The 13,402-nt window shown below is 40.7% G+C and overlaps 1 protein-coding gene across 1 annotated transcript in view; it reads left to right on the forward strand.

The window, feature by feature from the left end:
- TRPC7 (transient receptor potential cation channel subfamily C member 7) overlaps nt 1-13,402 on the forward strand; it is a 294,982-nt gene that overhangs the window by 163,999 nt on the left and 117,581 nt on the right. The window contains exon 3 of the mRNA XM_046667789.1: nt 7,548-8,325. Coding sequence (XP_046523745.1) covers nt 7,548-8,325 — 778 coding nt within the window. The remainder of the gene's footprint in view (nt 1-7,547; nt 8,326-13,402) is intronic.

Raw genomic sequence — 13,402 nt, forward strand, 5'->3', positions numbered from 1 at the left:
TATGATTGAGTAGACATAACCAGGATGCTATTTTCATTAATTGTAATTTAAAGGCTTAATGGATTCAGGGTAGATTTGAAAGAGGCAATAATGATTGACCCTGTCTTGTGGCACTGAGTGAATTTTTGCCTCAGAATGCCACCTGCTGGTGGGTCCTATTTCTGAAGCACTGGGCACAAATCAGATTTATGAATGAATTCACATTTAATCCAGAATAGTCATTATGGATATGATTCAAACTCACTCTGTAAGATCTTTTAAACAATGATATTGGTTCAATTATTTAACAACTTGCCAAGGTTCTATGTCACAATTATAATTTCATAAAAATTTATTTCCAAAAATACTCGCACCTAAGCTTAGGGGCATGTAGACCGGCTAACTCCTTTAGGCAGTAATTAACCCAGAAAAAAATCAGAACTATGTGGAGCCTCACTGAGGCTAATTTCGGATGCATGTGGTATCCTGGATGAGAGCTGCCAGGGATCTCTCGCTTAGGAAAAGCAATTGACATTTTCCCCAGATAAATATTCAGCATGCTTTTTTCAGTATTGTCATTTCACAACTTAAGAGTATCTCTTATTTTCTTGATGGTAGATGTTCACTTCAGACTCTTCTGTCACAGAGGTCAATGAAACAACTGAAAGGTTACACATATGTATTTTATTCCAAGACAAATCTTTGGGGGAAAATAATACGTAACTATTAGAACTTGTTGTTTCAACTCTATTGGGAGCTATACCCAGTGAGATATAGACATCAGGTTTCATAACTCCCCAGTTGCAAAAGACAAGGATTTAAAAAGAAAGAAGAATAAAAGAAGCACACACAAAGCACTAGTTATACTTGGAGGGTTAATACGTAAGGTAGTTTGAAAATACTGAGAATAACTTCTTCTCAATGATATCATTTGATGAAAAATAAATTGCTGATAAAATCATTTATTAACATTCGGGAGTACTAGGTAATATTTTTCAATCCAAGATGCAATGGAAAAAAATATCCTGCATGTGCAGAACTGTTTGGAAAGTACACCGCAAAATTGTAATGGGTAAGCAGAAGGATATTTTGCATGTTTCCTGTAGAACCCCACTGGTGAGGTATATGAACTCATGTATATTCATGGGGTAAATAGGTGGATATCTTTTTTCTTTTATTTAAAATACATGTGTTGTACAAGCAAATTATTGTCGCCAGCTTAGGTGGGAACTTGAATGCTTTAGATCCACAATAATTATAATTATATTAAATTAAAATAGTTAATTAATACTATCCAATGTTAGTACAGCACTTACTGTACTGCACTGTAATTTACATGCATTATCTCACTTCAACGTCAACAGAATAAGAAAGATGATACTTAGAAATAAGTTGGAAGCCTTTGGAAATACATAAAATTTTTCAGGAGTGTTTTAGAAAAGTGAGAATGCCTCAGTTTTCTGCCACAGTCATCCAAAGGGCTTAAAACACCTTCTGAAATTGACTGTCTCATCTAGCAATTTATGGGCCATTATTTATAGCGGAGCTTACTGGAAACTAATTTTGCTTTAGAACTCATAACTTACTTAAAAAGTTGTCAGTTACAAATAGGAAATAGCAGCTACAGGATTACATGGCTCCTGTATTTGTAAGAAGGATGACACTGGTAAACACTAACATCTCTATTTTATTGGTCTTCTTTAATGACAAACCCAAATTCAAGTATTTAAGAATTAAGTTATTTGACCATGCACCAAATGCCAGGCATCAGGAGTACTAGGCAGCAGGTATATGCACCGTACAAATAAATAATTTCCTGCCCTCAAAGATCCTGCAGTCTAATAGAAAAATTTACAGTCTAAAGAAACTTATAAAAAATGCAGGAGGAAGATGGATGGCAGCAGCATACCAGCCAAAAACATGGGCTTTGAAATCAGACAAATTAGACTCCTAATAGTGGGTCTACTGTTAACAAGTTGTGCAGCCTTGGCAAAAGTGGACATTTATCTAAGCCTCATTTCATCATCTGTTAAGTGGGAATGACAATAGCATCTATATCATGTAGCAGTTTATGAGAATTCAAAATGATAATACACAAAAGTACTCAGCATGGTGCTTGCAACATGGTTAATGTGTAATAAATGTTAATCATTATGATTAGTCATCAAGGAGAATAGCTAAACTTATGATCTGTGTGAATTTAAAACAATAATTGATATAAAGTACTTAGCACAGTGTCTGGTACATGGCAAATGTGTAATATATGTTAACTATCACTATTATGTAGTCATTTAGAAAAATAGCTAAGCTGAATATATTAGTGTAGAGTAAAACATAAGCCAATTTATAATCATTTACTTAAGTGTATTGATACGTAAGTTTTGATCATTATCATATGGACATTTGTATAAGGCTTTACAGTATCCAGGCATTTGATATACATTATTTCAGCTTCACTGTGGTCCTGAGGCACATGGAGGATACATTTTCTTATTCCCTTTCTATTAGTAAGAGAATTAAGGTTTAGAAGAAGACTCCAAATCACTTGACTATTTCATCACTGTTGCTCTTGACTAAACCTCAAAATATGTACACTTGGAGAGGATGCACAGACCAGAGGTAGGTTTTCCTAGGTGACTGACCTGACTCCTAGATTTCGTGTGGCTCTACGTTCAGTTGTGGAATGTGACAGACTGAATTGGTCTCAGACTGGGATAATTTCCATGGAGATCTATGGTGTATGCAGCAATTTTCCAAAATAGACAACAAATATCTCTAAATAGACATTTTGATTAAGTTGCCTTTTTTCATCAGTAATTAACCACAATCCCTGTGTCCAAAAAGCTCTATGGTCGTGCTCATTTGCAGCTGGACTTAGGGTACAGAATTTATACTTTTCATGGATCACTGACATCTGGCTTCCTTCAACTAGTTGATGCATCTGTAAGAGCAGCTTGGTAAAAATAGCAACCAAAGGATCAAGAGGGAGTTTAATAATCAGTCCTCCTCTCAAATACGGTTTTGTTTCCATTGGAACCCTTCTTCTCAATGACATCAAATGTCAATGTATGCATTTATGGAAAATGAAAAACACAGTATCTTAATTGAGGTGTTTGATGAGTTTGATCACTCATTATCTCAATAATATATGCAAATAAAAAGGTATTTGCATTCAAAGTTCATTTTTAAGAAAAATATTAAAGTAACGGCAATCAAGTGCTAATTGCATTTTAGGAAGAATCATTTTCTTCATTATTGGCCCTAAAACTGTGATAAGATCTGCATTGTCCAGCAGAGCAACACATCTGATTCATGAGCGAGAGCTTTGGCCATCGGCTATTAGGGATCAAAAGACTTTATCTTTCTGACATATCATCTTTTGTGGATTTTTTCCAGCCCATATTAAATGTAGGGCTAAAGCCTACCTATAATGTCAAGACTGAATGGCAAGGACATGGTGGCTAAATATATTCATAGGTGTATAAATGTTTTAATGGGGGAAATAGGGAGAGCTTCATAAAAGGGTGAAAATTTTCAGCTATAAGATGAATAAGGTCAGAAGATCCGATGTAATACATGGTGACTATAATTGATAACACTGTATCATATAATTGAAATTTGCTAAGAGGGTAGAACTTAAATGTTCTCACCAAAAAAACATATACATATAAATATGTGAGGTGATGGATCTGTTAATCAACCTGATGGTGGGATTCCTTTCATGATGTATGCAGACATCAAATCACCACAATGTATACCTTAAATATTTTACAATTGTATTTGTCAATTATATCTTAATAAAGCTGAAAAATAAAATAAATGTTTAAAAACCATCATTACAGGGGTATTAGGGTAAGAGAGAGTCAAAGCTAATAAGAAGCTCTCAGTGAGGTTAAAAGGCCTTTGTCAATAGCTGAATCACTTCCTGTGGCTCCAGGGTCTGCTTTGAAACGCCCTCCGGTGCGAGCGATTTCATTGAGTAGTGTATCCCACTATATGCTTATACGCATACATGACTTCAAGGCCCATAAGGTTTCATCAATGCCAAATTCTGCCAAGGAAGGAGCAGAACTGACATCCAAATGTATCCCCAAAGCTGAGGTTTTAAAGACTGGGAAAGAGAGGCTTGTTTCTTACTACATCTGGGTGTCTGCTTTCAAGGTCATTCAAGAAAATGCATGTCAAGTGATGAGGACACTTTAACTTCTGACAAATACCAGCCATACGTGTATTTTTTTGATAAAACATAATTGTTATGGAAGCATCATGGTTTATATGATGTGCTACTCTTGTGCAGATAATTATTTGCACTAAGGTCTAGTCATTTTGCTTCACTTACCTCAGTTTCTCCACCTAAAATATAAGAATGCTAATACCTTGTTTTTTATGTTTGTTTGTTTAATGAGGGGAATTAACAAATGATGCTTTAACATCCTTTAAGCTTGTAGGCTGCAGCGTCTATGATATTCCTATGGACTCTGAATTTAGATAGGGTATTTATATGTTCCTTGTGAAACGCTTCTCTGCTCTGACTTGGTTCAGTAGTTATATTTCCTTTGAATTAATCGCTCCATGGCTTGTTGCTGTGTAATAGCTGTGTACTCTTGACCTTGAAGTCTGACCTATTCTCCCTCTTGAGCAGACCTCTAATGAAAAAGTGACATGGAATCAAGCTCAATGCCAATTCCTTCTAGGATAGCTGACGTTTCATCTCTGGCGTACTGCTCAGATGCTCTTGAGTGGAAACTGCCTCTTCTTGGGTTGAGTTGTGATAGCTAAGTCCAGAGAGGTGCTCCTGAGAGGGGTAGAAGCCTCATCATAGGACAGGCTGAGTAATTCCATTAGAAAGATTACTAGTCTTTTGTGGGTTCAATTCCCTGCTGACTGTTTGCACCCAGATGACAGACCTTGAAACTGAGTTTATAACATCCTCTGAAACAAGCCCTTTGGCAACACAAATGAGTAAATTGCTTAGCTTTCAACTCAGTCTTTTCCTCTCCTTCTGAAATCCTATAATAATAAATGCCTGCATCCTATTTGTGAGTCCCTCTCTCCTGTAAAGATCTTTGTTGGACTCCCAATAAACAGTCCCAATCTGCTTCGGCATCAGTGAGCAGCCTCTCTCCCTGGAATGATAGTATTGTTGAGAGAAACTGGCTCAGAAGGAGCTTATCAACTTGAATCCTGAGAATCTTTTTCCCAGAAATCTCTTACCAAAGTGTACTTTAGAAAAGTGGATGGCAGTTCAGACACTCTTCCTAAAGGAGCACAGAGCTCTTTAATCAGGATTTATGACCCACAGTTGCCTTTTGAGGGAGTTGCCCATAATTATTCCTTCTACTTTTTGCAGATGAAGAAACTGCTCCCCTGAATAATTTAGCAGCTTCTCCTAAGAAGTGTGACTCAGGCCTAGGCAGGATTAGAGTACAGATTCTGACCTCCAAGTCTTTGCTCTGTACTAGACAGGGCCCCCTAAAGGAGCTAACACCAAAAGGGTTTGAGCAGGTCAAAAGGAAAAATGAGCAGAAACCTAAATGGAGCCCCAAATTTAAAATCTCAAAACACTCAGTTTAACTTAAAAGACTTCCTCTGCGATTACTTTTGTTTGCTTGCTTTTTACAATTGGTTTAAGTGAAGTACTGAGTATTCTTAACGCATGGAGACACGATCAATAACAAAAAGACAATTGGGAACATGGAAAATAGTTCAAAACAAATCCCCAAGTACTTACTCTTTAGAACAGATATTCCCTTTTTGAAATGTATGCCACTCATATTATTCAAATAATATTTACTAGATTATTTAATATATAATAGATTTATTATAATATAATATAGTATAATATAGTATAATATATAATAGGTTTATTAGTTAGAATAGAAAAGGAAAATAGAAGATATGGGTAGGGGCAATTGGAGAATCAGAAAAGCTTGAGATGTTCAAGTTTGTAAAGAGTTAGGGGACATCTGGTCCAGCCTCTCTATTTAACAGTTAAAGCATCTTGAGCTGGGGACCTGCTCAAGGTTTCAAGGCTAGCTGGAAGGGGGTATCCGGCTGAAGCTCAAATTACACTATAGCTGTTATTCTCTTAGTCCGCCATTTTAAGATTTTTTATTTTTTTCCTTTTTCTCCTCAAAGCCCCCCGGTACATAGATATATATTCGTAGTTGTGGGTCTTTCTAGTTGTGGCATGTGGGATGCCGCCTCAGTGTGGTTTGATGAGCAGTGCCTTGTCCGCGCCCAGGATTCAAACCAATGAAACACTGGGCCCCCTGCAGCAGAGCGTGTGAACTTAACCACTCGGCCACGGGGCCAGCCCCTAGTCCGCCATTTTAAAATCCTGCAAATTAAAGGTTAGGTAACTTGTCCATAGTCACGAGGCTGGCAAAAGGTGGAGCCAGGATGCCTACTCCAGACCTTTTTGACTTCAAATCCTGTTCTTCAGTCCCACTTGTCTCAGGATCTTCATCTGAGATAAGGATAATAATAATATCTACCTTATAGTGTTGACACAAGAACTACACAAGTAATGTATGCGAAGTATATTAACTTCTTGGTATAGTTCCTGGCATACAGTAGGCGCTTAAGAAATGTTAACTGCTATTATTAGTAGGACTAGTATTACCTCCACACTATGCCACAATGGGAAACAACGACAAGTTAGAAATAAACCCGACATATCAATTGACCTATTCTTCCATCCATGTTTGATCTTAAGAAGCTATGACTGAATTTCCTCAGAAGGGCTACTTCAGTGGTCAACAGTAAGTAGCAATGAGTCTAGGCCTGCTCCCTGCTATATCTTACCCCTTAGTCGGTGCTTAGGCTGCATGGGGACCAGAAAGGAAGCATAGTCCCCATATAACATAGCACTAAATGTAGAAACAGAGGTATGTGGCCACACTTGCCTGTTACTGCAGTTTTGTCATAATGCGGGGAGCTCAGTGGTGACACACCTGAGCCAGTGGCAGCAGTGTCTGTGGTGGCCACCTCTATGGCAGTGCCCTTGGAGAACTGGGCATACCAACAGGCAGGAGGGGACAGAATAAAGCCAACATTGACTGAACACTTTCTATATGCACATCACCTCATTAATCCTCTTATGGCGTCGATGGCACACAAAAAGTTATCCACATTGTATAGGTAAAAGCGCGGAGAAGCACTGTACCAAAGCACAGGGAAGTTAAGTGACATGCTCAACTTTGCACAAATGGAAATAAAACCCACAGCCCTTGGCCTGTTTCAACCACATCACTACCGCACACTCTCCACCTCCATCTCCCATTACGTTCCAAGCAAACCCACACTTCAGCTCTGCTGCCACTCCTCCACCCAAAGGGCACAGATGCTGGATAACTAAGCCAATATTCTTCTTTTGAATAAGAATAGTTCAGGTTATCCAATTTTTCTTAATCTCAATTATAAGCTAATGATTTCTAGTAAAATTTCATAATTTCTCATAAGATTTCAGTCATGACCTCCTTTTTTATCTCAACAATTTTTGTTTGCTCTGCCCTGGGGAACCCACAAAAAGAGTAACCCACCATCTTTGCCTTGTCACCCCACAGGTTGGGGAGCAACACCTTCAAAAACATGCAGCGCCGGCACACGACACTGAGGGAGAAGGGCCGCCGCCAGGCCATCCGAGGTCCCGCCTACATGTTCAACGAGAAAGGCACCAGCCTGACGCCTGAGGAGGAACGCTTCTTGGACTCAGCCGAGTATGGCAACATCCCGGTGGTCAGGAAAATGCTGGAGGAATCCAAGACCCTCAACTTCAACTGTGTAGACTACATGGGGCAGAACGCGCTGCAGCTGGCGGTCGGTAATGAGCATCTGGAAGTCACAGAGCTGCTGCTCAAGAAGGAGAACCTGGCGCGGGTGGGGGACGCGCTGCTGCTGGCCATCAGCAAGGGCTATGTGCGCATTGTGGAGGCAATCCTCAACCACCCGGCCTTTGCGCAGGGCCAGCGCCTGACGCTCAGCCCGCTGGAGCAGGAGCTGCGGGACGACGACTTCTACGCCTACGACGAGGACGGCACGCGCTTCTCCCATGACATCACACCCATCATCCTGGCCGCCCACTGCCAGGAGTATGAGATTGTGCACATCCTCCTGCTCAAGGGCGCCCGCATTGAGCGGCCCCACGACTACTTCTGCAAGTGCAACGAGTGCACCGAGAAGCAGCGGAAGGACTCATTTAGTCACTCGCGCTCCCGCATGAACGCCTACAAGGGACTGGCAAGTGCCGCCTACTTGTCCCTGTCCAGTGAAGACCCTGTCCTCACCGCGCTGGAGCTAAGCAACGAGTTAGCCAGACTAGCCAACATTGAGACTGAATTCAAGGTAACTCTCCCACCCACCAACCCGCAGGCAGGTTTGCCCGGTGGGCTCTTCCAGGTGTGTCCAGTGGCCAAGTGGGCTGTATTCCAGTCTAACACAGGGTAAAGGCCTTGGGGTCTTGCAGTTCGGCCTCATGGGGGATGATTAGCACTTCTTCAACCCGTGTCAGGTGTAGGCCTGAAGGAAAAGCAACCCATTAGGTAGAATATTTGAAACCACGTAAATGTGGTGATGAGGTGACTTAAGCACAAATCCATGCAGTAAAAGACAAGCAGCACACAGGCGGGAGGAGATTGTGGTTCTGGCAGAAATGCCTCAGCTCTGCCCCAGGGAGCTCAGGAGTGTCTGGGATGCCTGTGGTTGTTTCCCAGTCCAGGTCTTGGACTTCTTGATTGTCTCACCTGTATGATTTCAATTTGTCTGGTTCACATCTCAGACTGTGTTGATCCTAGATCGTCTCATATCTAATGCTAGAAAGACTTGGCTGCAACCTTTCACAACTTAGCAAGCTACTACTATTGTCCTGTCAAAGGGCTGAGGAGGAGATACATGAAAATGGAAATAAAACTGTCTCTGTAGAATTGAGTTTGGCATCCCAGTAGATGGGCCAATGGCACAGCCCTGTAATTCACCCACCCTGCGCATACCTGGACCTACGAGGCTAGCTCACGAGACGGGGACCCATCTCCAAAGTCCATTATTCAATAGTAGTCCTGTGCTTTTACTGTCAACTGAGACTTCCCTTGAAAGAGAAGACTGAGACTTAATTCTTTTGACACAGTGTTTAATAATAATTAAGAGCAAACATTAAGTGGGCACTTACCATATGCCGAGAACTAATTGCCTTACCCATATGCTGTTGTTTAATCTCCTCAACAACCATTGCTATGGGTACCACTATTATCTCCATTTTATACAAGGGCACAGACATAGAGAGAGATCATATAGCTAGTTAGTAGCAAAACAATTATTCTAATCTAGGCATTCAGACCCCAGAACCAGTTCTTAGCCATTCCAGGACATTATGAGTCAGAGACCTTGTTCATCCCTTGGGCTTCTCAGAGTTTCATTTGTCTTTATCTGAACGATGAAGGGATTCTACACTGCAGAATGTGTGGCTGAAAGAGTAGAAACTACAACTTGGCTCACAATTTCTCACCCTGCCTTTCAATCAGAGCCTATGATACCAAGGAGCATACAAAGAGGTGTCACATACAGGGCTGACAATGGAGCTGAGGAAAGATGTCACCTGCAGGAGAAAAGTTTATTGTCCAAACAAGACGTCAGTGCAAGAGCTGCCCCTACACAGGACCCAATTAGGTAGCCAAGGATGGGTATTAACTCACAGCAAAGGAGGCCCCGTGGACCACGTTGTTCAGGGACATCTCAAAGGAGGAAACAGAATTAGGCTGGGCCTTGCTAAGCAAGAAGAACTGGATCAGTGGGAAGAGAAAGGTCAGCATTTTGAGGAGGCAAGTGAAGGTGAGGTCTAGAATGGCCCACAGCAGGCAGGGGACCGATCAGAAGCTCCATGTGACTAGAATAAAGACTTCCTCTAGGGGGACACAGGGAAGAATGCTAAAGAGATGAGTTGGGGGCAGATCTCAGAGGGCCCTGAGTGTCACGCTGAGCACTATGAATATTATCCTGTAGGAAATGGCAAGCCACTAAAAGTTGGTGCTTAGGGAACTAAAACGATGAAAGCCACAGTTCTGGAAATTTACTTGACTGGTAGGTAAGATGAATCAGAGGATTTAGATGTGAGGCACTGGGACCAAAGATGGGGACAATTTAGTTGTGCGTGCATGAAGCCATGGAAGCCTGTCTATAGGAATGGGATCACCATAGCCAAGTTCAGAAAACCCAGGCCTGCAGGAAGTTGCAGGGCACTGCAAATTGCGAATAGATGAAGAATTCTATAATTAAACTAACGTTACCCCATCAGCTCCCCCATCTTGGACCCATCTACTGAATTAGAGCCACTTCCCTAAATCCTGCATTGTTCATAGCCTCATCTAGAAAACCTGATGGATGTAGATGTAGAGATTACCCAAAGAAGCTCCCAAGGAATGGAGCTACTGGCTCTTCTTTCCTTGTTTCTGTACAATAAACTCCTCTTACCAACAATATGGCCAAAGATGTCCCAAGGAAACTTGGTGGAATTCTGTTTGTTCCCTGGGCTTCAGACTGAATCACCACAGGCCATGTAAAAGAAATGGCTAAGCCAATTAATTTAGATATGTCTAGCCAAGAAAAAAAAATTCAAGCAAAAATATTTTTTGGATCAGATTATCTGGATAATTGCACGATTGTCTACTTATCTGGAATCTGGGAGCATGCCAGCCTTACTAAATAAAATGATGCTAGACTAACATTTGGAATTACATCTCAGCCATTTGTTTCCTTTACTAAAACCCCAAATCTGGCATATTTCAGTATATATAATATCTAAAACTGGAAGTTTGTTGAAAGCATCTACTATGATATTTTCATTTAAAAAGTAGATTATGAAAATTGTGGACAATTAAGAACACTACTAACAAGATGACAAATCCTTTCTACAATGCAATGATTTACTCAGAATAAGAGTTAGCATAAATACATTTGCTGGTTATTAACATCCCCCTAGTTACCTTTGTTTGAAATAATGTCTTTCAGATTGTCGACAAATGGCGCATTATAAATTAACATAAGTGTTCCTTTAGAACTTTATTACTTATTCAACTATCCTTGTATATGCATTCCTGACATTGTAAATCTTCTCAGAGAGAAGAGCAACTTAACAAGAGGAAAGTCAAATATAATAAAAGAACAAAGAGCAAGTGTATGTGTTCTAAAATGCACTCTTTAGAAGTGTGTTCTGCTTTAAAGGGGCTATCCATTGCTGGCTATAGCCGTGTTATGGAGATGATCCACTGCCATCAACTGTGTAATAAAGCTATCAGGTTCTCACTGGAGACGTCATATGCCATCCTCCAGATCCTCTAAAACACTCATTCTGGGAGTAACTCTTCCTGACTAGAAAACATCATGCATGAAAACCTGGATTCAGTTGTCCAGGCTATTGTTTTTAGAGTCATTTTATCACTAGAATAGACTCTAGTCACTAGTAAGATGTACAGCCAATGTCAACGTCTTCAGTAAATTGTGGCTGGTGTCAGATGCCTGCTAGCAAGCCATTACTTTTGGGTGGAAATTATGCAGCTGTTCAAAGATTTTCTTATGTCTCTCTAATTTTCTTGGGTCTAAAAAGGTATTAAAACTCAATGTGGCCACTGAGGTCTTCCTAGTGCCTTGAATGGTGCCCAGTAATCCAGTAAGTATTCTATAAATACTTGATGAAGGGAATGAAGGAAATCCTAAAAGGATAATCATTTCAACTGATGAAGCAAGTGATCACTTTTATCTATGGTTTAAACTCTTCCTACACATATGGATTTAGTAGAGCTATTTGATGGGTGTGGTGAAATGGGATGGTTAAGGGGATAAAACCAACATACACTAAATAACTGCAGACCAATCATATGCCGCACTGTATGGTGCCAATGGCCACTAGACACCTGGAGGGCACAGGGTCTCTTCTTGGTCTTGCCCACAATACCTAACATGTGGAGTCTGGGAGTACTGCCCACAAATGACATTTTGGTTGATTGGTTATCTATGCAGTAGGAGATAGAGAAGGGGAAGATCGGAGTGGGATAGACTATTCAGAGGCATTCCATCTTGCTGGAATGGGCTCTCTCTTTGTAGAGCCACGGGGAGTAGCATGGGAAAATAAGGAATTTTTCTATCTCAGTTCAATTACAGCTTCTGCCACCAAGAACACAATAAGGTCTCAACATTTCTCTTGAATTAGTCTGCTTGATTTTCTTCACTGGTCATCCTTCTGATAAAATTGCTCCAGGTCCCTTTATTTTGCTGGTGTCTTCCCAGTCAAATTCCTGGGCTTTCTGTCTATGCACGTTGTTTATCTGTGGGGCTGTTGTTTCAAAAAGATTATGGGTGTTAATCTTTCTTCCAACTTAGAGTTATGCCAAGAGCAATGCCTAGCAGGAGCAGGGAGGGAAAGAGGAAGGCAAGGACAAGGGGAGATTGTAGAGTGAGGTTTAGGGCTTTGGAAAGAAAGAGAGAGCAGGATGGGGATTGGATGTATCCCTCTTGCTCTCTAACCTTTTGCTTAAATTTAAAAGTACCCAGTGTTCCCAAGTCAGAGAATTGTGGAAGCCCAACACTTCACCTTAGGTATTAAAGATTTGGTCATTCTGAGTAATAAAAAGCTACAGCTGAGAAGGCTTTTCCTGTTGACAAAACATCAGCATGGAGGTTGCTGATGGTGCTTCACTCCCAAGCAATTTATTCTTATAAACCACAGAGGGGAAGCGCAGGGCCAAGAGAGCTAAAGCTGTAACTTCGTCTGGCTTAAAGCGTTGATGAGTTTTCTGTTTGTCAATGGGATGTTAACCACATGTATTACGAAAAACAGATAATGAATTATGTATCAATGTTTATGTTTCCATTTTAAGACCTATAAAAAAAACTCTCTGGACCTAAAATACCACAAATTAAAAATGCAAATAATGATAAATCAGACCAATTTGCCACCTGCTATGATCTCTAGTGAGATCCCATTGTGGAAGGTAAAAATGTTGAGAAGACAGTTTGTAATCTGCTTGCAAACTTATCAAAATGAAAGAGGAGAGAGGTGGGAGACATGACGAGGAGTGACTTTGTATTGTTGGGAGAGCTCAGAGCACATTTGAACTCTGGTCATCTGGAGCCAGGGTGCCAGGAGGGTTGAGTAAAGGCCCACCCAGGGCCTGCGGCAGTACTGAAGGCTGAATAAGCCCACTGCCCCCAGCCTCCAGCAGTATCTGTGTTTGCATCTGTTTCTCACATGCTTTGAATATTTTTAGGATTTTTAAATTCTACAAACCGACACCCCGGGAAAATCATTTCCTTGAAGTTTGAAAGCTTGGTATAAGTAGTATAAACAAATCCCTGCCTTAACATGTAGGAAATGACTTAAAAATTGTTTCCTTTTCCTTTGGGAAAATATTTTTTAAGCTGTGAAGGCTGCAGG

This window comes from Equus quagga, chromosome 7, assembly GCF_021613505.1.
Source record: "Equus quagga isolate Etosha38 chromosome 7, UCLA_HA_Equagga_1.0, whole genome shotgun sequence".
In the NCBI taxonomy this organism is placed as follows: domain Eukaryota; kingdom Metazoa; phylum Chordata; class Mammalia; order Perissodactyla; family Equidae; genus Equus; species Equus quagga.